The 24,940-nt window shown below is 44.5% G+C and overlaps 2 protein-coding genes across 3 annotated transcripts in view; one reads left to right on the forward strand and one right to left on the reverse strand.

Moving 5' to 3' along the window:
* PIP4P1 (phosphatidylinositol-4,5-bisphosphate 4-phosphatase 1) overlaps nucleotides 1-8,917 on the reverse strand; it is a 31,071-nt gene extending 22,154 nt beyond the window's left edge. The window contains exons 1-5 of one of the 2 annotated variants that reach the window (XM_073631408.1): nucleotides 8,639-8,917; nucleotides 6,697-6,748; nucleotides 6,044-6,228; nucleotides 5,821-5,927; nucleotides 2,416-2,521 (exon numbers count right to left, since the gene is read on the reverse strand). In XM_073631408.1, coding sequence (XP_073487509.1) covers nucleotides 2,416-2,521; nucleotides 5,821-5,927; nucleotides 6,044-6,228; nucleotides 6,697-6,748; nucleotides 8,639-8,788 — 600 coding nt within the window. In that variant the 5' untranslated portion in view covers nucleotides 8,789-8,917. The remainder of the gene's footprint in view (nucleotides 1-2,415; nucleotides 2,522-5,820; nucleotides 5,928-6,043; nucleotides 6,229-6,696; nucleotides 6,749-8,638) is intronic. The other variant, XM_073631418.1, reaches the window with a different exon arrangement.
* A 6,185-nt stretch (nucleotides 8,918-15,102) lies between these two features.
* Nucleotides 15,103-23,121, forward strand: EMC4 (ER membrane protein complex subunit 4). Its single transcript, XM_073631428.1, has 6 exons — nucleotides 15,103-15,234; nucleotides 19,869-19,960; nucleotides 21,078-21,189; nucleotides 21,295-21,448; nucleotides 22,628-22,788; nucleotides 22,966-23,121. The coding sequence occupies exons 2-6, from the start codon at nucleotides 19,878-19,880 to the stop codon at nucleotides 22,999-23,001; spliced, it is 546 nt and encodes a 181-aa protein (XP_073487529.1). The 5' UTR covers nucleotides 15,103-15,234; nucleotides 19,869-19,877; the 3' UTR covers nucleotides 23,002-23,121.
* The last annotated feature ends 1,819 nt before the right edge of the window (nucleotides 23,122-24,940 follow it).

Genomic DNA, 24,940 nt, shown 5'->3' on the forward strand with positions numbered 1-24,940 from the left:
CTTTTAGAATGACAAAAGCAAGAATTCAAGGCAGATGCAAACCGCACGAGAGAAACACTATAGCATTGGTAAAAGCACACGATTACCCATCGGGGTCACATAAACCAGCATACATTAGAATAAATTGTCTCCATTCTATGTAAACCACAAGGCACTCAGGCAGCACCTAGTAGGGGTGGCATAAGGCAAAGTCATTATTTTGGTCCCACAGCTGCCTTCTCCTGATAAGGACTATTCAGAACGAGTTCAGAGATGCAGAACCCCTGACCCCGATAGGACATTATTATGTTCCCAGTTTTTCCTATTTGAGAAACAACTGTATTCCCTAAATGCTTAGAAATATGTCTGCAGTGCAATGCTTTTATTACACTAGATCAGCTTTTCTCAACCAGGGTTCCATGGAAGAAGGGAATTCTTCCCAATGACCACAATTGTCAGAAGTGTCTTTCCAGAGACCATAACACTAATGTACTGTAAGCTGTAGGTATAATCATTAGCAAAGGTTCTCCCAAAACTAGAAAGTTGTATAGAGGGAGGTGAGCTGTCCAACCACGCAGCTCATTATTATACAGGATTTATACAGCAGCGGCCGTTTACAGCAGTGCTTTACAACTTGAGGGTAGACAGTAAAGATACAATACACCTTAATACAGTAGGAATCAGAGGGCCCAGCTTGTTAGAGCTTACAATCTAAGAGACTATAATGAGACCAAGTGCTCCATGCAATAGGTCCCCTTGGGGGGGGGAAAGGGGTTCAATAAAACTTGATTTCTAGTGATACTTCTTTCTGAGAAAAGCTAAGAAACACTGCATTAGAGGTTTCTTGATTAGCAATAAAAAAAGCATATGCAGAAACCAGAGATGCTAGTTTATATGTTGTATACATACCAATTTGAAAACAGAACACCATTACAGGATCTGTTCTAGAGAAGTAAAATATAAATAGTAGCTGCAAGTATTCTGCTTCGCACTCTTAATTTGTACTGTTGTGGAGATCCAGGAGTGAGTCATTGGAAGTGACTGTGTGCCGATAATTTGTTATTACCTAAACATGACACTACAGCCCTACACAGTACCCTTTATGCAGCGTACACACGAGCGGACTTTTCTATCGGACTGGTCCGACGAACAATCCGACCGTGTGTGGCCTTCATCAGACCTTCAGCGGAATTTTTCTGTCGAAAGTCTGACGGACTTTAGATTTGGAACATGCTTCAAATCTTTACATCATAACTCCGCTGGACCCAGAAATCCGCTGGTCTGTATCCTAGTCCGACGGACAAAAACCCATGCTATGGCAGCTATTGGCTATCAACTTCCTTATTTTAGCCCGATGTACGTCATCACGTACGAATCCGTCGGACTTTGGTGTGATCGTGTGTAGGCAAGTCCGTTTGTTAAAAAGTCTGTCGGACCAGTCTGGTCAAAAAGTCTGCCCATGTGTACGCGGCTTTAGGCTACATTCACACCAGCAATTAAGGCCGGTGCAAATTGTGGCAGCAGGAATCTTTAGGTGGCAATAGCTATCTGCACAGACAAGTGATTGCCTACAATGATCGCTGCTGGACAAACACAAAGTGGTAGTAGCTGTGGCTGCTGGCGACCTGTTATTATAGTAAACGGGGGCTGAATCTAACCTCTCACAGCTGCAGCTAAAGATTCCTGCCATTACAGTCACACCAGTCTTAAAAGGGGAAGTTCACCTTTCTAAAAAAAAAAAAAAATAATAAATACACTCTTTTATATTTAGGAGCCTGTAAAGCATTGCACCCACGATCAGCAGATCAGGCTCCTGCAAACTGTCAACGTAAGCTGTTTGTGCGGGCAAGCAGTTACACAATGACAGGAAGACTCAATGAACTACCCAGAGCGTTCACTAGTGCCCTGGTAGTTCATTGAGAACTACAAAAGTCGTCAGCTGCAAAAGGCTGTCAGCACTTGTAGTTCATTCATTCACGGATCTCTGCGAATGAATGATTCAGCCATGTGGACAGAGCCCCACACAGCGCTGTACCTTTCAAATTGTGACAGTGGGTGTGGGGAGAAGGTCCCCGGGCCACTATCACAATATGGGGGGGGGGGGGGGAGATAGGCGAGAGGCTGCGGGAGTGGGAACATGTTACATGTTCCACCTTAAAAAACGGATGGAACATGTAACATGCTCCCATAGGAGGACTTATTATTTAAACACCAGTGTGAATGTAGCCTTAAAGCCAAGACAGACCTCTATAGACAGCAGCCTTCTAAAACCAAATGCAATTCGGGCAATTTCAAACTGCAGAAATAGCAAGTCGCATCATATCCACAAAAATCCACATTCAATAAATGACCCCACACTTGAATTTTGTTTCAAAAATCATTATTTCCAAAGGAACACACCAATTCAATGGCATAACATTACACAATTTTGCATACCAGAAAATTGTTCTTGCAATGTCCACAAATGACTCGTACTCCAACAGGCTGTGGCTCTGGGCTGAGGGGCCCAGCATGGACTGGGCCAAGGTTAATGATTCGTTTACTGGTGAAATCAGACAAACATTAGTTATTCATTCAAAATTAATCATGCCAGAGTTTATTACATATACACTGTTACATGTTCACTAAATCTATAGCAAAAGGAAGATGGTTGCAATCTCCAGTGCAATCTAATAATCCTCACTTCAGAGAATGTAACAAACATACTATATTACCTTCACACAGCATCTTTTAGAATATGGCATGTACTGCCACTAACAACCAGTGATATATAGCAACCAAAGAACAATGGAACAACCAGTGCGGTAACAGCGCGTGTGCGCAGGTCCCTTCTGCATGGGCACAGCAGCCCATTTATGTGAATGGGCTGCAACGCCTGCAGACAAAAAGGTGCATGAACCTTTTTCAAAACGCAGTCTGCAGGGAAATGGCATGGTCATTTTGACCATGCCATTTCCCTGTGGTTCCTACACCCGCAAACGCGCTGCGTTTTTACATGCGTGGGGGGTGCCATTCAGAATGAATGGTAGCCTGCACGTTTTTTACTGCAGGTGGTTGCAGGAATCTCTGCAATGTGCACCAAGCGTTAAAGTGGTTGTAAAATTAACTAAAAAATAACAAACATGTTATAACTGCCTGATCTGTGCAATGGTTTTGCACAGAGCAGCCCCGATTTACCTCTTCCCGGGTCCCCTGTCGGGGGGGGCTCTGGGCCCCTCCCACTTGCTATGAGGGCACTTGTGCGTGCTCGCTCCCAGGCCCCGCTCCGTGTTCCTATAAGACACACAGAGTGTGGCTTGGCCTGCCCCATCCTCACTAGCTGCGATTGACAACAGCATGAACCAATGGCTCCAGATGCTGCATCTCAGCCAACGAAGAGGGAGAAAGCCAAGAGAAAATCAGTCCTAACACTTCCTTCCATAGATACAATACAGGGAGGGAGCATTGTTACCCTAGAATAGAAAGTGTGCTGCTTAACCTCTTGCCGACTAGCCGCCGCAGTTATACTGCGGCAAGTTGCCTCAGCTGCGTGAATCGCCATAGGTGTACGTCAGTTCGTGAACAAGGTTCTGTGGGCGCGCGCTGATTGGCCAATGTCCGCCCGCGATCATTCCCCGCAGAGACAGAACGGGAATCTGACAAAGTAAACAAGGCAGATCTCCGTTCTGACAGGGGATGACACAGGATCTGGTCTTCCTGCTAAGCAGGAAGTTGGATCTGTGTGTTGTCCCAGGCAGCCCACAGTTAGAAACACACTGAGGGAACACACTTGATTGCCCCTGATGTTAACCCCTTCCCTGCCAGTGTCATTAGTACAATGCCAGTGCATATTTTTTATCACTGATCACTGTAATGATGTCACTGGTTCCCAAAAAAAGCGTCAAAAATGTCAGCTACGTGTCCGATCTGTCTGCCACAAAAAATCACTAATCACCGCCATTACTAGTAAAAAAAAAATAAAATAAAATACTAAAAATGCCATAAATCTATATCCTATTTTGTAGACGCTAAAACTTTTTCACAAACCAATCAATATACGCTTATTGGTTCGTTTTGTTTTTTTACCAAAAATATGTAGCAGAATACATATTGGCCTAAATTTTTATTGGGTATGTTTTATAGCAAAAAATACCTTTTTTTTTTTTTCAAAATTGACGGTCTTTTTTTTTGAGAAAAAAAAAAAAAAAAAGAACCCGCAGAGGTGATCAAATACCACAAAAAGAAAGCGCTATTTGTGGGAAAAAAGGACAAAATTTATTTGGGTACAGTGTTGCACGACCGCGCAATTGTCAATTAAAGTTTTGCAGTGCTGTATCGTATTTTTACTGAGCTAAAATACAGCCCGTTAACTGTAATGTGCCTATGCACATAAACAAGAGCATTCTTCAGTAAAAATAAATAGAAAAAGCTGCATTTTTGGTCAGTAATTTACACCTCATGCATGCAAATACGTGAGTACATGCTCATTTACATATTGTGCAGAACAAAAATGCGAAAATACGTTTTTGCGCGCATGCACGAATTTGCGAGAATGCATATGCGAAAATACATATGAAAAAAAGTCTGAAAAAGTAGATGCTCAAACAGCAGTATCATGTGCAAGAGGCCTAATCCAGTTTGAGACTTTGCTTCTGTACAAGAGTTTCCTTTAATAAAGACTGATCACTGCCCTCTCCACTCGTGCAGGGTGACTGCAGGGTGACTGGTCTTGTGCGTTTCTGCAAAAAATTGTCTGTTTTTAATTCAATAGACGTCAATGGAGAAGCTGCAGAAAAGCATGTAGTGCATTTTTGCTGCAATTTGCGTTTTTAATCCACCCAACAACAAATTGGGCAAATAAAAAAAAAAAAAAAAAAGGAAAATAAAATGCAGACATATGCAAAAGGCATTTGGAAAAATGATCAAAAAACTTGTGAAGAATGCAAATATGCATGTGCAAAAACACACAACAAAAAGCAATGTAGAGATGGACCAAAAGCAAACTGCATAGGTGTGAACCAAGCCTAATGCTGGCCATACACTATACAGAAAATCGGCCGAACCCATTTTCGAAAAACGAACGTTCGACCGTGACCGCAAACGATCGTGCCATCATATAATGACCGATAATCTGTTCAGTGGACATGAATAAATAATTTTGTGTTCGTTTTTTTACATATACCTAGTGCAGGCAGTTCGGACGGGAAACACATTAACCTTGCAATTTATCGTACGTTCGGCAGAAATTTTCCAAACATGCCGTTCGTTTTTTTTTCCACAAAAACGTCACAAACGATTATCGATTTGTACCCACTAACTTGCCGAAAAACGAACGAAGTGTCCATACGAACGATTTTTCGGCCGATTTTCTGTATAGTGTATGGCCAGCATTAGTTTCACTTAATAACAGAGGAAACGTTGTCACCTGACTTTTAGTTAGTCCTAGCAAGTTTAGTCAACAGTTAGACCCCTTTCACACTGAGGTGGTTTTCAGGCATTTTAGCACTAGAAATAGCCTCCAAATAACGCCTAAAAACCGCCTCCCATTCATTTCAGTGTGACTTTTCACACTGGGGCGGTGCGCTTGGGATGGAGCGCTCCCAAAAACGCCCTGCCCATTGAAATGAATGGGCGGCGATTCCAAAGCGCCTGAAAAGTGCTTCAGAAGCGCCTCAACACAGGCGTTTTCAACCCTTTCTTTGGGGTTAAAAGCACCCCGCTAGCGGACGAAAATCGCCGCTTAAACAGCACTAAAACACCGCCAAAACGAACGGCGCTTTAACGCTAACATGGCCATAGTGTGAAAGGGATCACTGTAAATAACATGCATTTATTTGCCCTTCCCGTGTGGTTTGTTCTCACCAGTATGGCCTGGGGCAGGCTATCCTTTGGGAGGTGACTTTACAAATCAGCAGACAGTTGCAGGGACAACGAACATACTTCTTCCCCTGGGGGGCATTCTTTATGGGCTGCAGGAATTAATGAATATTCATTAGGCAGACATACAGGAATAGCAACGCTTCTCACAATCTAAATAGACAACTAAAACAGATCCTCTGTCCTACAGACACGCTGCCTTACTTACTGTGGCCTCATTGCAGACTCCACATTTTACTACATGCTGATGCATTTTGCCCTCCACATTTATGAGTGACTGGCACACCCTGCATGTTATCATAGGAGCAGAGCCACTTTCAGGACTTGTCAGTGGTGAATAAGGTGGAGGGTCCTCACTAGGTAAAGCATGACCTGCTGGGAACACAGGAAATCCTGATAAGAAAGGAAAAATAAGTAAAGAGTTCAGAACACAATCAAAACAAATATTTAGCAAGAAGAACAAGTAGTTACAAAATAAAAAAAAAAAACTTTAACTAGCAATCCAGGTATTACAAGAGTGATTTGGGCAGTAAAGGATCACAAGAATGCTATCTGTGCTGATAAAAGGCACTCTGCTTTTCAGAAAGCTAGGTGCAAGAACATAGACACGCCTAAGAATGGGCGCAGAGAGGAGCAAAACAATATAAAAAGGGCAAAATTTGGTCCGCTACAATGCCTACACAGGGACCATTTATCTGCTTGAACTCTGTTGACTAGTATTCTAAATATAGGGTAGGACTTTTGTAATAGTAAATACTGACTGTTTAACAGATATGTGATATTATACAGATTGAGAGAGAGAGATATTATGCATGGCTCACAAGTACTTTGCCTAACATACAATAAATCCACAGCACTCACCATCATTGAATATGGCCATAAAAGTCACAAGACAGACCTGCATTGCGCAATCCTAAACAGATATAGCGAAAGAGTCGTAACCCATATGAATCAAAATATATTAACTTGTTGACAGTTTTCATGAAAACCCGTATCCCCTCTACACTTTGTGAGAGCCTGAAAGACGTGCCAAACAGTACCAGTTTTTCATGAATAGAAATTAAAGGATATATAAAGTATAACAATGAACGTCTCTTTTTTGCTACCTTTTACTGCCGGTTCACACAGGGGCAACACGACTTGCAGGCCGACTCACTGAGGCGACCTGCACACAACTTCAGCGGCGACTTGCAAAACAACTTCTGTATAGAAAGTCAATGCAAGTCGCCCCAAAAATACTACAGGAACCTTTTTCTAAGTCGGAGAGATTCACGTCGCTCCTATTAGAACGGTTCCGTAGTACAGAACGGAATGTGACTTGTCAGACGGCTAAGTCACCTGACAAGTTGCCCCTGTGTGAACCGGGACTTAGGGTTTTAAATATACCAATAAAAGAGTTTTGTTTGTTTGAGAAGTGCCAAAATACAGAAAGTAGGATCAGGTACCTGTCATAACCAGGAACCCGCTCCCCCCCCCCCCAAAAAAAATATTAAAATGCCAAAACCAAAAGCGGTAGTAAAACCATGCCATTTAAAAAAATAAATGGCTAAAACCCTGCAAGGCAATAACATCATCTGTTAGTATGGATCACATACTAGTACATTATGAAAGACTTAACTTAGAACGAAGCCCTCAAGTGGTGCGCTGACAGGGCTACCATCTTCACCCTAGGGCTGGGGGAAAAAAAAAAAATCGATTTGAATCTTGAATCGAGCTGAGAGGTCAAATCGGTTCAAAATTTCAGCAAATCGATTTTTTTAGTTTTTTTTTTTTTTCTCACTAGGATCGGCATTGAATTGACATCGTGGCGGTCCTGAGGAGCTGCGGGCGGGAGTTTCTAGGCGAGGCCGCGGCTTCGGCCTAGTCCGTGAGGCCAGATGCTGCGGACTAGGCCGAAGCCTCACCTAAAAACTCCTGCCTGCAGCTGCCCAGGACCGGCGCTAACAACGTGCCGGTCCTGAGGAGCTGCGGGAAGGAGTTTTTAGGTGAGGCCCCAGCTGCTCCCTCCCTCTTCCTGGTCTCACAGGGGACACAGACAGCAGCGGAAGCCATTGGCGTCCGCTGCTGTCAGTCAAACCCAAATAGGAGGGGGCGGGGGCTGAGTCATGCATTTCTATAGACACACACAGCCCGGCTCCAGAACAGGTGCCCCCCTCAGCACACTGCTTGCTATAGGGGTACCCGCAGGAAGGGGGAGCAGACAGCCGATTGACTCCAGAAGAGGAGGTTTAGGGCCACTCTATGCAATATAATTGCGCAGGGCAGGTAAGTATAACCACTTTGTTAATAAAAAAAAAAAAAAAAAAATACATACACATTATATATATATATATTTTTTTTCACTTTAATGCAAAAAAAAAAAGTTTTGTTTTTTTGCCTTGACAAACATTAAAAAAAGCGCAATCCAGTTGCAACTTTTAATAAAAATAAAAAACACATTGGCCCCTGTATTTTATTAGGCTGTGACCCTCTGTCAGCTCTTTCTCAGGGCCCCATTGAGGTACACTTTATAATCCAGCTTGTGTGGGCCCCTGATGACCACTAATACAACTGAATGCACCCCATGCTGCTCACTGACCATTACATATCATCCCACAATCAGACCACGCCCCTAGTTTGATAGGAATTCAGACCCCTTCACCTTCTCCCCACTTGCCCCCATTAGCCAATCACCTCTGCTACTCACAGGGCCCCGCCCATCGTGTGTGGGCTTCAGCTGATCAGCAGCGCACACCGACTACGAGTGATGTGGGCGTGGCAGCCAGAGCTCGCCAATAAACAAATGATTTAGGCGGGGTCTTACCTTGCGGCTTGTTGCTGGGGGTGGGTCCGGGACCACCGTACGGAGGAGCAGAGGGAAGACCGCCACCTGGTGAGAGGGCTCCGGGGCCCATTGCTGCCCCCATGCCGCCTCCATCACCGAGATCCGAGAGGAGAGGGGAGCGCTCTCCATCCGCCATGTCCCTCTCTCCCACCGATCACCGGCACACTCGACTGCTGCTGCTTCTCCCGTCTGCTGACGCACCTCTCACTGCGGCTGCGCACTACGCTTGCGCAGGAGGTGGATGGGAGGAGTCTACATCGCGCATGCGCAGAGAAGGGTTTACGTCTTATCACGTGCGTCTAAATTGCAAACAAAGGTCCCCTGCTCATGTGACAATCACCTGATTTAGTGGGTCGGGTTTTTTTTTTTCCTCTCGTGTAGCTTTATTTACAACACATACAGGAAACACTAACTGAGTACTGTAGTCAGTTACCCCTATGGTTGCCACCTCATCCCTTGAAACCCGAACACATAATAATTACACAGGTTCTGTGGTTGATTAAGGTGGTAATTTAAACTCACTTGGTGCCTTATCTGCATTAAATTAGCCTCAGAACCTGTGTAATTAATATGTGTTCGGGTTTAAAGGGATGAGGTGGCAACTCTAGAACTTACCCCGTGTCCTCGTAATGTACTCAGTTACCAGTTTTCGTCTATTGACTACGCAATGTCTCCATATAATGGAGACGAGGGTGACAACGCTGCTCCTACATAGTGAGTGAACGTTGTCACCCAAGGACAGGAGGTGTGTCAGTGGCAGTATCACCAGGTAAAAAACGAACGCAGACAGCACATCTAAACACTGATAAGTTGCAATATATAAAAGGCTTTGTTTACCTTTTAATGGCATTTGCAAAATAAAAAAAACCTTTGCACTACAGCTTCCCCTGACCATTAAAGCAGTATTAAGCCCAAAAGCAAACATTTATTATTTTGCAGCTCGCCAATTCTTAGATGTGATGGCTACATTAGTTTTATTTTTAAGTTTTATTTTCTTTATTTATATCGGGTGATCCTGTCAGTAAGTCTGTTGTTCTTTTAAAAAAAAATAAATAAATAAGCTGGCCTGCAGATGTAACGGTTAGAGGGCTGAGAAGAAAAAAAAATCATTTAACACAGACAGGGGTGCTTACAGTAGTCAGCTTTTATTTATGAAAATCCGTCATCCCAAAAGGAACAAAACGGTTTGCTGTAACTGATTATAACAGGTTAGCTGGAGATCGGCTTCAATCTGTGTGTTTAAATCTGCTAGTACATCTAACACTCTCCTCCCTCCAGATTGACAATGCTGCTGTGCCTCCTGTGCTCCTTCATTCAGAGTGGGGACAGTCTAATACAGGAGGTGTGTCACTGGTCAGATCAACATGTGAGAACAGAGGGGAACAAAAGCCTAAAAATCTAATGCAGCCATCACATCTAAAGCTGGATACACACTATACAACTTTTATTGTTTGATTTCCTTTAGATGTACCAAAACCATGTAGTACAAGGGCCTGCCTGACTGCATACAAATTGAAAGTGTTTAGGTCTGACCTCCATATTATATGGTTTTGGTCAATCTAAAGAAAAACATTCTCAGAAAGTGTATATCCAGCTTAAAGAGACCTTCAGTCATTTTTTCACCTTTCCATCTATTAAATCTTCTGCCCTTGTTGATTTAACTTTGGATAGTAAACATTTTTTTTGTGCCAGTAAATACCTTATACAGCCCACTTCCTGTTTATTGTCTGGTAAAAAGTCTAGGCTTATGACAGAGTTTGCCAGGAAGGGAGGGGGATGAGTCATACGAGGGCCAATGAGAGCTGCAGAGCTGGAGGTGTGCCTCTGTGTAAATCCAGGAAGCAGCTTCAGCTGCCCACAATTAAAATGGTTGCTGCCAGACTCAGTGGAGGGAGATTTCTGCAGCATATTTGGCAAATACAGAATCACAGTATATATAAAATAATTTACGCAAAGGGGTTGGAGGGAAGCTTCAGAATGGCAAATATGTTTTTATTACAAATTATGTGAGCAGACTGTTGTTCCTCTTTTATGACTGGTAAGCTGCAATATATTACATTTTTGGTTTGGGAATTAATATCTATTTAAATTTGCAGTTTAGCTACAAACAACTCCCTACTTCTTTAGTCACATCACTTACTTGCAGGGCTTTTTTTTCAGCAGGAACTAGGGGGAACTCAGTTCCACCACCTCTGGCTCAGGTCTTCTGCTCACCATTATCACTTGGTAACACTGAAGTCCAGCTTCTGCGTTTACAAGTGATAGCTCATCTCCCAGTAGCTCCCACAGGTCATATCCCACTGAGTGCTGGACAGGGACAAGGTAGATACAGAACAGGTGCCCAGGGTTCAGTGCAGTCATGGGCAGGAGAGGGTGTGTGGTAGGCTGCACCCTCTGTGGTCTCCATTTTTTCCCTGTTGACCAGTTGTTGATGCTCCTACTGCATGATCTCCCTTGAAAGTGACTGTAGTATAGTATAGTATGCTGGGAGGTACTACAGCCGGATAGGTGTTTCAGCTTAATATTGCAACAAAGGTAAGAAATATGACAGATGGTGGAGCTTTTAAGGAGGGGGGAGAAAATGAGAGCAGTGGAGGGAGGGGTTGTATGCAGAGGGAAGAGCTACTATTTGTTGCCATTTGTCAGGTATGTGAGTGTAGCGGGCATGGTTGAATTCCTGCACCTATTCTCTGAGAAAAAAAGCCCTGCTTACTTGTAACGAAAGTGGTGTGAAACCCCAAACCAAAAATGTAATATATTGCAGCTTAGCAATTATTAGTTCCTCTCTCTGAACTTCCAGCTCTTCAATGGCTAACAGCTTTGGGTCTTCAGGCAGAACAGCAGTACAGAGGGTCCGACAGGGACATGGCCCCTCCCTTCTCCTCCTCCACTGAGAAAAGTTCTTTCATGGATTACACTGCTGGTAACATGATCTGTGAATGGAGGAGAGAATCCCGTGTCTGATGAAACTCTCCTCCATTCAAAGATCATGTTACAAGCAATGAATTTAGAGTTGTCACCTGAACAGGAATAGAGGGGAGCTCTTCCACTAATTCTGGTACCATTGCAGGGATTCCTTCCTTTGGAGGCATTTCCTCTTTTTGTTTTGGTAATGTGACAGCAAGTGAAGGGAAATCTCCCTAAACACAGGTGACAAAAATAAATCAATAAATGTCCCTAGGGATATTTTTTTGTGTGTGCAAACATGGCTTTTTTTAGCAGGAACTAGGGGGAACTCAGTTCCACCACCTCTGGCTCAGGTCTTCTGTTTCCTGCTCCCCACTATCACTTGGTAGCACTGAAGTCCACCTTCTGCGTTTACAAGTGATAGCTCATCTCCCGGTAGCTCCCACAGGTCAGGTCCTACTAAGTGCCAGACAGGGACAAGGGAGATACAGAACATGTGCCCATGGTTCAGTGCAGTCATGGGCAGGAGAGGGTGTGTGGTAGGCTGCACCCTCTGTGGTCTCCATTTTTTCCCTGGTGACCAGTTGTTGATGCTCCTACTGCATCATATCCCTTGCAAGTGACTGTATTATAGTATAGTATGCTGGGAGGTACTACAGCCGGATAGGTGCTTCAGCTTAATATTGCAACAAAGGTAAGAAATATGACAGATGATGGAGCTTTTAAGGAGGGGGGAGAAGATGAGGGCAGTGGAGGGAGGGGTTGTATGCAGAGAGAAGAGCTACTATTTGATGCCATTTGGCAGGTATGTGAGTGTGGCGGCCATGGTTGAGTTCCTGCACCTATTCTCTGAGAAAAAAGCCCTGTGAGCAAATATCATTAGAAGTGATCTAACTCTTCAAATACACAGCGGAAGTCTGTCAGCAAGTCCTGGCCATGAATAATGTGTCCAATCACAGCCCAGAGCCCCATGTTGACAATCAACACAGGGCTCTGTACAGAGGGAACAATCTCTCTGTTTCTTATCCCTGCAAAGGATAAGAAATGAAGAGAGATGTTAGTAAAAGTAGCACACATCACACATAGTTAGGCACACATTTAACACCTTGATTGCCCTAGATGTTGACCCCTTACCGGCCATTGGCAATGTATAGAATTATCACTGATCACTGTATTAGTGTCACTGGTGATGTCAGTGGCAGTAAGTCAGTTAGTGTCAGATTGGTCACCGCACTATCGCAGTCCCAGTATAAGTCGCCGATCACTGCCATTACTAGTATAAAAAATAAATTATTATATAACCCATAGTTTGTAGACACCCTAAAATTCTCGCAAACCAAGCAATATATACTTATTCAGATTTTTTTTTTTTTTACCAAAGATATGTAGCAGGATACATTTTGGGCAACATTTATGAAGAAATGTTATTGCATATGTTTTATAGCAGATTGTATAAAAATATTGTGTTTTTTTTTTCAGAATGTTCTCTTTTTTTGTTTTTATCGCAAAAAATAAAACCCAGTGGTGATCAAATACCACCAAAATAAAGTTATATTTGTATGTAAAAAATGTATATAAATTTCATTTTGGTACAGCGCTGCATAACCGCACATTTACCAAGTAAAGTAGCGCAGTGCTAAAGAGCAAAATGGCCTGGTCATGAAGGGGGTAAAATCTTTTGTAGCTGAAGTGGTTAAGATTAGGGCAGAAAACCTATCTATCCTTTCTATTTATTTATCTATCTACCCATCCTTTCTCTTCATCTATCTACCCATCCTTTCTCTTCATCTATCTATCCATCCTTTCTATTCCTCTATCTATCCATCCTTTCTATTCCTCTATCTATCCATCCTTTCTCTTCATCTATCCATCCTTTCTATTCCTCTATCTATCTATCCATCCTTTCTCTTCATCTATCCATCCTTTCTCTTCATCTATCCATCCTTTCTATTCCTCTATCTATCCATCCTTTCTATTCATCAATCTATCCATCCTTTCTATTCCTCTATCTATCCATCCTTTCTCTTCATCTATCCATCCTTTCTATTCCTCTATCCATCCTTTCTCTTCATCTATCTATCCATCCTTTCTATTCCTCTATCTATCCATCCTTTCTATTCATCTATCCATCCTTTCTATTCCTCTATCTATCCATCCTTTCTATTCATCTATCTATCCTTTCTATTCCTCTATCTATCCATCCTTTCTATTCCTCTATCTATCCATCCTTTCTATTCATTTATCTATCCATCCTTTCTATCCATCTATCTGTCCATCTTTTCTATCCATCTATCCGTCCATCCTTTCTATTCCTCTATCCGTCCATCCTTTCTATTCCTCTATCCGTCCATCCTTTCTATTCCTCTATCCGTCCATCCTTTCTATTCCTCTATCCGTCCATCCTTTCTATTCCTCTATCCGTCCATCCTTTCTATTCCTCTATCCGTCCATCCTTTCTATTCCTCTATCCGTCCATCCTTTCTATTCCTCTATCCGTCCATCCTTTCTATTCCTCTATCCGTCCATCCTTTCTATTCCTCTATCTGTCCATCCTTTCTATTCCTCTATCCGTCCATCCTTTCTATTCCTCTATCTGTCCATCCTTTCTATTCCTCTAGCCATCCTTTCTCCTCATCTACCTATCCATCCTTTCTATTCATCTATCTATCCTTTCTATTCCTCTATCTATCCATCCTTTCTCTTCATCTATCCATCCTTTCTCTTCATCTATCCATCCATCCTTTCTCTTCATCTATCCATCCATCCTTTCTCTTCATCTATCTATCCATCCTTTCTATCCCTCTATCCTTCCTTTCTATTCCTATATCCATCCTTTATATTCCTCCATCTATCCATCCCTCCATCTATCCATCCTTTCTATTCCTCTATCTATCTATCTATCCATCCTTTCTATTCCTCTATCTATCTATCCATCCTTTCTATTCCTCTATCTATCCATCCTTTCTCTTCATCTATCCATCCTTTCTCTTCATCTATCTATCCATCCTTTCTCTTCATCTATCTATCCATCCTTTCTATTCCTCTATCTATCCATCCTTTCTATTCCTCTATCTATCCATCCTTTCTATTCCTCTATCTATCCATCCTTTCTATTCCTCTATCTATCCATCCTTTCTATTCCTCTGTCTATCCATCCTTTCTCTTCATCTATCCATCCTTTCTCTTCATCTATCCATCCTTTCTCTTCATCTATCCATCCTTTCTCTACATCTATCCATCCTTTCTCTACATCTATCTATCCATCCTTTCTATTCCTCTGTCTATCCATCCTTTCTCTTCATCTATCTACCCATCCTTTCTATTCCTCTATATATCCATCCTTTCTATCAATGTGTCTCTCTCAGTATCTTAAACTTGTAATCCCCTAGTAAGTAATATGATAACGATGTGATAATAGCAGGAGCCCTCATTCAATTGAGATTGGGAGAAGATTAGGGAGCCCATCTTCACAATCCTGTGCTGATCATCACCCGACTCCGGTAAAATGGCTGCTTCAGAGAAGACAGGAAGATCCCCTCTCCTTCCTCTAGTGGTGAGGAAACATCTGTACACTGATTGGAAGGTATGGTAGGTTGTAGTGAGGTCAGGAAGCAGCGTCCTTCCGGAGCAAGGAGCTTTTGATAATATTTGTAGGAGCTGCAGTCGGGGTAAGCCAGGATATTGGTGTATTGTGCGTCTAGTTCATCTATAGATGGGGAGTTTGAGCACTATAATACATTTCTCATTTCTACAACGTCAGTGTTTGAAATGGTCTTCCTTTGCTGGTTAGTGCACCAGTGATAGGCAGGCCACAGGCACTGGATGCGCAGGCACGGCCATCTACTGAACCAGACATGAGAGCTGTCAGTGTTCCTCCCAGGACTGCTGCAGGGGAGATCAAGATGGCAAATAGGAGGAGAGGATCAGGGAGCCCTCTATCAATGGAGAAGGAGAGGATCAGGGAGCCCACTATCAATGGAGAAGGAGAGGATCAGGGAGCCCACTATCAATGGAGAAGGAGAGGATCAGGGAGCCCTCTATCAATGGTGAAGGAGGGGATCAGGGAGCCCTGATCCCATGGAGAAGGAGAGGATCAGGGAGCCCTCTATCAATGGAGAAAGAGGGGATCAGGGAGCCCTGATCCCATGGACAAGGAGAGGATCAGGGAGCCCTCTATCAATGGAGAAGGAGAGGATCAGGGAGCCCACTATCAATGGAGAAGGAGAGGATCAGGGAGCCCACTATCAATGGAGAAGGAGGGGATCAGGGAGCCCTGATCCCATGGAGAAGGAGAGGATCAGGGAGCCCTCTATCAATGGAGAAAGAGGGGATCAGGGAGCCCTGATCCCATGGACAAGGAGAGGATCAGGGAGCCCTCTATCAATGGAGAAGGAGAGGATCAGGGAGCCCACTATCAATGGAGAAGGAGAGGATCAGGGAGCCCACTATCAATGGAGAAGGAGAGGATCAGGGAGCCCACTATCAATGGAGAAGGAGAGGATCAGGGAGCCCTCTATCAATGGTGAAGGAGGGGGTCAGGGAGCCCTGATCCCATGGAGAAGGAGAGGATCAGGGAGCCCTCTATCAATGGAGAAGGAGAGGATCAGGGAGCCCACTATCAATGGAGAAGGAGAGGATCAGGGAGCCCTCTATCAATGGTGAAGGAGGGGATCAGGGAGCCCTGATCCCATGGAGAAGGAGAGGATCAGGGAGCCCTCTATCAATGGAGAAGGAGAGGATCAGGGAGCCCACTATCAATGGAGAAGGAGAGGATCAGGGAGCCCACTATCAATGGAGAAGGAGAGGATCAGGGAGCCCACTATCAATGGAGAAGGAGAGGATCAGGGAGCCCACTATCAATGGAGAAGGAGAGGATCAGGGAGCCCACTATCTATGGAGAAGGAGAGGATCAGGGAGCCCACTATCAATGGAGAAGGAGAGGATCAGGGAGCCCACTTTCAATGGAGAAGGAGGGGATCAGGGAGCCCTCTATCGATGGAGAAGGAGAGGATCAGGGAGCCCACTTTCAGTGGAGAAGGAGGGGATCAGGGAGCCCACTATCAATGGAGAAGGAGAGGATCAGGGAGCCCACTATCAATGGAGAAGGAGAGGATCAGGGAGCCCACTTTCAATGGAGAAGGAGGGGATCAGGGAGCCCTCTATCAATGGAGAAGGAGAGGATCAGGGAGCCCACTTTCAATGGAGAAGGAGGGGATCAGGGAGCCCACTTTCAATGAAAAAGGAGGGGATCAGGGAGCCCACTTTCAATGGAGAAGGAGGGGATCAGGGAGCCCACTTTCAATGGAGAAGGAGGGGATCAGGGAGCCCACTTTCAATGGAGAAGGAGGGGATCAGGGAGCCCACTTTCAATGGAGAAGGAGGGGATCAGGGAGCCCACTTTCAATGGAGAAGGAGGGGATCAGGGAGCCCACTTTCAATGGAGAAGGAGGGGATCAGGGAGCCCATTTTCAATGGAGAAGGAGGGGATCAGGGAGCCCATTTTCAATGGAGAAGGAGGGGATCAGGGAGCCCATTTTCAATGGAGAAGGAGGGGATCAGGGAGCCCACTTTCAATGGAGAAGGAGGGGATCAGGGAGCCCTGATCCCATGGAGAAGGAGAGGATCAGGGAGCCCTGATCCCATGGAGAAGGAGAGGATCAGGGAGCCCTGATCCCATGGAGAAGGAGAGGATCAGGGAGCCCTGATCCCATGGAGAAGGAGAGGATCAGGGAGCCCTGATCCCATGGAGAAGGAGAGGATCAGGGAGCCCTGATCCCATGGAGAAGGAGAGGATCAGGGAGCCCACTTTCAATGGAGAAGGAGGGGATCAGGGAGCCCACTTTCAATGGAGAAGGAGGGGATCAGGGAGCCCTGATCCCATGGAGAAGGAGAGGATCAGGGAGCCCTCTCTCAATGGAGAAGGAGAGGATCAGGGAGCCCACTATCAATGGAGAAGGAGAGGATCAGGGAGCCCACTATCAATGGAGAAGGAGAGGATCAGGGAGCCCACTATCAATGGAGAAGGAGAGGATCAGGGAGCCCACTATCAATGGAGAAGGAGAGGATCAGGGAGCCCACTATCTATGGAGAAGGAGAGGATCAGGGAGCCCACTATCAATGGAGAAGGAGAGGATCAGGGAGCCCACTTTCAATGGAGAAGGAGGGGATCAGGGAGCCCTCTATCGATGGAGAAGGAGAGGATCAGGGAGCCCACTTTCAGTGGAGAAGGAGGGGATCAGGGAGCCCACTATCAATGGAGAAGGAGAGGATCAGGGAGCCCACTATCAATGGAGAAGGAGAGGATCAGGGAGCCCACTTTCAATGGAGAAGGAGGGGATCAGGGAGCCCTCTATCAATGGAGAAGGAGAGGATCAGGGAGCCCACTTTCAATGGAGAAGGAGGGGATCAGGGAGCCCACTTTCAATGAAAAAGGAGGGGATCAGGGAGCCCACTTTCAATGGAGAAGGAGGGGATCAGGGAGCCCACTTTCAATGGAGAAGGAGGGGATCAGGGAGCCCACTTTCAATGGAGAAGGAGGGGATCAGGGAGCCCACTTTCAATGGAGAAGGAGGGGATCAGGGAGCCCACTTTCAATGGAGAAGGAGGGGATCAGGGAGCCCATTTTCAATGGAGAAGGAGGGGATCAGGGAGCCCATTTTCAATGGAGAAGGAGGGGATCAGGGAGCCCACTTTCAATGGAGAAGGAGGGGATCAGGGAGCCCTGATCCCATGGAGAAGGAGAGGATCAGGGAGCCCTGATCCCATGGAGAAGGAGAGGATCAGGGAGCCCTGATCCCATGGAGAAGGAGAGGATCAGGGAGCCCTGATCCCATGGAGAAGGAGAGGATCAGGGAGCCCTGATCCCATGGAGAAGCAGAGGATCAGGGAGCCCTGATCCCATGGAGAAGGAGAGGATCAGGGAGCCCTGATCCCATGGAGAAGGAGAGGATCAGGGAGCCCACTTTCAATGGAGAAGGAGGGGATCAGGGAGCCCACTTTCAATGGAGAAGGAGGGGATCAGGGAGCCCTCTATCAATGGAGAAGGAGAGGATCAGGGAGCCCACTTTCAATGGAGAAGGAGGGGATCAGGGAGCCCTCTATCAATGGAGAAGGAGAGGATCAGGGAGCCCACTTTCAATGGAGAAGGAGGGGATCAGGGAGCCCACTTTCAATGGAGAAGGAGGGGATCAGGGAGCCCACTTTCAATGGAGAAGGAGGGGATCAGGGAGCCCTGATCCCATGGAGAAGGAGGGGATCAGGGAGCCCTGATCCCATGGAGAAGGAGGGGATCAGGGAGCCCTCATCCAATGGAGAGTGGGAAAAGATCAGGGTGACCTCATCCAATGGAGAGTGGGAGAAGGAGAGGATCAGGGAGCCCTCATCCAATGGAGAGTGGGAGAAGGAGAGGATCAGGGAGCCCTCATCCAATGGAGAAGGAGAGGATCAGGGAACCCTCATTTAATGTAGAAGAACAGGGAGATGCCCAAATTGGCAGCTGTGGCATGTGCTGATTGGACATAAATCCAGGGCTCAAAATTTCAAGTTCTAAACTAGTAGCCAGGCCTCAAGGGATACTCGCCACCAGTTGCCCTGCCCCACCCCTAATTTCGTCCCCTAATAGCCCTCATAAATTATCTCATGAAATGTCACAAATGTTTTATGCAGAATTAAGTTATAAAAATAAATATTAGTAACAACTTTATCCGTGCCAATCAGTGCAGCCTCACCTGTGCCCACAAATGCAGCCTGCTTGTGCAAGGGGAAGAGAGGAGAGGAACAGGAGAGATGCCCGGATGAGCGTGGGGAACACAGCGATAACAGCTTTCATTTCAATTGCTGTATGTTCCTGCTGGTCGCGTCACATACCGCCCCGCCTCCTGGCCGGGGAACTTTGATAGATCACCCGTCTATCAAAGTTCCTGGCCAGGGGGTGGGGCTGTATGTGACAGCGAGTGCGGGGAACATACAGCAATTGAAATGAAAAAAGCTGTTATCGCTGTGTTCCCCACGCTCATCCGGGTGGCTCTCCTCTCTCTCCCCCTCCGTGATCGCTGGGAGAAGCACTCCTATTCAACCCCGCCTGCCAGTGGTGCTCAAACCCCCCCCCCCCCTCCTAGGTATCCCTTCCTCGCCAGCCCTCAAAATGCGAGCAGGTGAGTGGAATTTTTGAGGGTTGATAAATCTGTTTATAAGGATGCATTGTGTAACATTGTACATATAAAAATAAACAGACCTAAAATTTCATAAAACAATCTTGCAAGCAAGATTTTATATTTTATTATCATATTTTTTTGGTTTACAGAACACAGAGATGGCAGCTGCACCGAATCTGGTTGCAAACCGCAAATCTGGCCGCTTTAAGTGGGCTATTGAGTTTGGGATTGGAGGAAGCAGGTAGTGTGCCATATATTGAACTTAGAAAACTGTTGATTGCTCTTCACTTCTTATTTCTTCCCATTCAGTCTGTTTTAATATACTATCAAAAGTTTTTTGTTATATTCAGGGTTTTTTTTTTTTTTAGAGAATAGGTGCAGGTACTTATTACTCCCTAACCTGAATTACCCTTGTCCTCTCCCTACCTTTTAAAGCGATTGTTAAGTCACATTGAAGTGACTGGCCTACACACATACACAGATTAACCAAATCCTCCTACATACGTTGCACATTTTTTATCTGCAATCTTCTCTCCTCTATATCCGTTCAACATCCAGAATTTATAAAGCTTGTATGAGCTTTCAGAAAAAAAAGTGGGTGGAGAGCTGAAGTTACATTCTGCTGAGCTCAGTCAGAAGAGCCCTAAGAGCTGATTGGAGGGAAGGGACACGCACCCCTTCACACAGTAAGTGCCGGTTCACACAGGGGCGACTTGTCAGGCGACCTAGTCGCCTGACAAGTCGCCTCCCGTTCTGTACAATGGAACCGTTCTAATAGGAGCGACGCAAGTCGCTCCGACTTAGAAAAAGGTTCCTGTACTTCTTTTGGGGCGACTTGCATAGACTTCTATACAGAAGTCGTTTTGCAAGTCGCCGTGGATGTCGTGTGCAGGTCGCCTCGGTGAGGCGACCTACAAGTCGCGCCGCCCCTAGTGTGAACCAAGCCTAACAGAACTGAGGCTGTTAATCAGCTGGAGATCCCTCCCGTCACCATTTTTCTCTTGGTGTCAGGAAAACTTTTTTTTAAAGGGGATTCATGCAGAAAGAAAATTACAGAAATGACACTTAGTTCTCTGGATTGAGACAAGTACACACTATAGAAGGATGGGCTTTCTTCATATTTCATGTCTGAGGTTTACAACAACTTTAAGGGAAGTTAAAAATAACAGACTTACTGGCTGGATCACCAGTTGAAAATAAGAGAAAGGCCTAAATAAAGAAAACCTAATGCAGCCATCACATCTAAAGTATATAACATTTTGTCTTTTGGGTTTAAATCCACTTTATCCATAGCTACACTTCTTAGGAAAACAAACTGCTTTAAGCGGAAATGTATACATCTTTGATTCCCTTTTCAGAGGTCGGGGTGACAGAAGTACTACACAGGACAGTATGTATCCTGTGGGATATTCTGACAAACAAGTGCCAGACACCAGCGTGCAGGAGTCTGACCATATCCTGGTGGAGAAGGTAAGGTCACATAGCTCTGTAATTCTACATTATGTCGTGACAGCTGGGTTTAGAAATTCTTAAATCATTTTCTATGAAATCTGGTAATTCTTTTTCTTTCCGCAGCGTTGCTGGGACATCGCTCTAGGACCTCTTAAACAGATACCTATGAATCTATTCATTATGTATATGGCTGGTAATACAATCTCCATCTTCCCTATTATGATGGTGTGTATGATGGCATGGAGACCCATACAAGCGCTGCTTGCTACACCTGCAAGTAAGTTTTTTTGCTTTGTTTTGCTAATACTATTGTAAAGTGACAACTACATTACATGTGAGGAAACGGGCACTATAACTAAATGCTTCTCCAGTTGTGCCATCGGCTTTTATTTCTTTTTGTAATGAAAGTTCATTAAGTTTTACAGGAAGTACAAAGTTCCATAAATTTAACAAGAACCATACAAAAGCTATAGGCATAAATTCCACATCTGTTACACATAACTGCAAGAAACACAGATATAGATTAACATATGTACTGCCTTCATTCAGGGCTGGTACGTATCACATATTAAAGGGCACCGAGGTTCTCCACCCGTCCCCACACCTTAGTAAACACAGGTAGGAGCAGCTAGGTGGGGGTGAATTTCAAAGTACAGCATGCATCACAACTACTGTATATAAATATACCTGAACTGACCTATGAGGTATGGCACACATGCAGCGAGCAGATGTGACTCAGATGGAACGTCAGCATTATTGGGCAGGGAAGGGGTAATGGGAAAAGGGAAACAAAACCTTAGGAAGGGAAAAAGGGAAAGCGATAAGCAATCTAATAACTAAAGTTGGGTACGTCCTTAGGGGGATCATGCAGCAATGACACACATCTTAGGTAGGGTCCAGGGATGGCGGTTAGATTGTTGGTATCTCCAAGGAATAATACATCCAGCCTAACCAAATATCTCAAAATTTTTCCTCCTGGTCTCTGACCATATGTATCCACCACTCCTACAGTATCAGATTTTATTTCTATGTGGATCTTTGCCTTCTGTCTTTTGCTGCCCTGGAGACACCTGGCACTGGGACAGGAATTGAAGGAAATTACCCAAACAGAAATACAGTTGGCAGTAAAAATTTGACAGCGACTGTGCAAACCCTCTAAGCTAAAATAAAGTGTTAATATTGCTGTTTGTGTCTCAAGTGCAGAGGGTTCTAGTATATGTAAGTGCTATCGCTATAAGAAGAATGGGAGGGAAATACTCCCCAATGGGGGTCCATACAGCAAGAAACACCTGCAAGTGGCGCTAACCATTTGTCACTATATCCATAACTAAAAAAGTTTTGGTTGTAGATTTTCTTTCAGCATGAAAATCATTTCTAAAGCTTAACCCCCCCAGGACTGGTACCATATTGGGTTATATTAAATATTTTGCATTTTTTCATTTCTGTTCTTGTTTAGCATTCAAGCTCCTGGAGAGCTCTGGTCAGCGGTTTCTACAAGGGCTGGTTTACCTGATTGGAAACCTTTTGGGTCTAGCATTGGCTGTTTACAAGTGTCAGTCTATGGGACTCTTGCCTACGCATGCTTCTGACTGGTTGGCCTTCATTGAACCACCAGAGGTTAGTCTATATCTTTGTACAGATTCCAGTATTTCATGTTAAATGTTAGATTGTATTATATAAGAACTACTATTGCAGCTGGCAAATAAAAGTAAAACTTTAATGGGGCTTAAAAAAAAAAGTTATTGATAAAGATTTTAATCTGTTTACCTAGCATATAATGTCTGTCTTTTGCAGAGAATGGAATACGTTGGCGGAGGAATCGTATTGTAAAGCTAAAACATGCACAGAAGCCCTTTATCATAAAGAAGTTTATACATTGTGAAAACTGCCAACTACTATTATAAAAGCATATTTGTTTTGTCCCTTAATAAATTATTATTTCTTCATAAATTGTATGAGCGTTTCCTTATTCTACAATAGATCTAAAATAAATACCATCTTACCTTTGCTGCAGAGCATGTAGTTCTACTTGGAGTAAAATTATAAGCAGGACTAAACTCTCTCAATCAATATTTAACTAATTGTAATCCTTACGCTGCTACTATTAGGAAAGTATATTATATTTAAAAATAGGAAGAAGGTTTGGTGTCGGATTATAACTGCCAACAAATAATGAAAACAAAAAATTATTAAAACATGAAATTTATTTTAAACATGATTAAATTTGGATCAATTAAAACCATTATGTATCCTTATACATCTCTATTATGGTGATCACACTGAAAGGATTCCAATTAATCTGTGGTTACAAGATGGTGTGTTTTCCCCCTCACCTTCCAGGACAGCTACTTGAGAGATGATCGGCTCCGCCCTCTACAGGAAACACAAATCAGATCAGAATTTTTCCTCTGACCCTCAGTTGTTTTGTGTTTCCAGTCCCTCCAGGAGCACCGACACGTTTGTTCTTTTCTTATGGTCTGGTAACTGTGGTTGGTGGACCCCCCCTTCTCTGGTTTCATCCAGGATTAGTTGTGGCCAAGTCCTGGATGATGGTCTGTACCAGAAGGGTTTCCTATTTCTAAGGGTTACTTGCCTTTGTAAAATGGTGGCAACTCCCTTCCTTTCCCCAGCGCTGCTGTGTGGAACTGTGTCCTCCTAATTGCTTCATTCCGGTGTACCAAGATGGCGTCAGGAGGACTTCCGGTGATGCAGCAAGATGGCGCCGGAACCTGAAGTCACATGACGCACTTCCAGACGCTGAGTTTTTATAAGGAGCATGGTGTGGAGACACTGAGGACACGCTGCAGGGGAATGGCCTGCTAAAAACGCCATTCTAGGCGCAGTTTTTGCGGTACAGCAGCAGTCTTCTCGGCGACCGTTCTCCGCTTGCTTCATGGAGCCTGAGGACAGGTCTGAGGATGGAACGTCCGCTCGTATTGAACCAGCGGCAGCATCCGGGTCCCTTACTGCCCCCAAGGTAAGCCCTGGTCTGTGGATAGCTACAGCAAGGGACTTCTTTTGTATGGATCCTTTTTATTCATGGCCCTTGTTTCTGCTCTCTTCTAGGCCAAACCGGTGAGGAAGAAATGTGAGAACTGTAGAGCCAAGCTCTCTGATAGTTATAAAAAGCTATTTTGTGTGGATTGTATCCCACCCAGAGCTAGTTCAGAGTCTTCCTCCTCTAAGGAGTTAATGACTTCTATGAAGGAGGTAGTGGATTCTTTCGGTCACTGAATGACAGGGTTACTAGTTTAGGCCCTCCCTCTTCTAGACCCATAGCTCAAGATCCTTCAACCTCTGCCAAGTCCCTTCCCTTATTAGTATCTGAGACTATTAGTTCACGCGATGCCTCTGATCTGGAGGAGGGTGAGAATTCAGTCTCTTCATCTGATGAAAAGTCTGCATCAGAGGAGGATACAGGTAGCTCATCCAAGTATCTCTTTCCAGTTGAGGATATTGATGAACTATTAAAAGCAATTTATACCTCAGAGCAGATTGAGATGCCACAGCATGCTCAATCTGTACAGGATAAAATGTATAGGGGCCTTCAGGGATGGAAATCTAGAACCTTTCCGGTACATCAGTCTCTTAGAGACATGATTTTATCTGAATGGAAAGAACCTGAAAAAAGGTTGTTCCAATCCAGAGGACACAAAAGAAGATTTCCTTTTCAGCCTGACTTTGAGGAGGTTTTCTTTAAGTGTCCTAGATTAGATGCCCCTATGTTGCAGGTGTCCAAAAGATCAGATCTTTCTTTTGAGGATTCTGG

Source organism: Aquarana catesbeiana, linkage group LG01 (assembly GCF_042186555.1).
Source record: "Aquarana catesbeiana isolate 2022-GZ linkage group LG01, ASM4218655v1, whole genome shotgun sequence".
In the NCBI taxonomy this organism is placed as follows: Eukaryota; Metazoa; Chordata; class Amphibia; order Anura; family Ranidae; genus Aquarana; species Aquarana catesbeiana.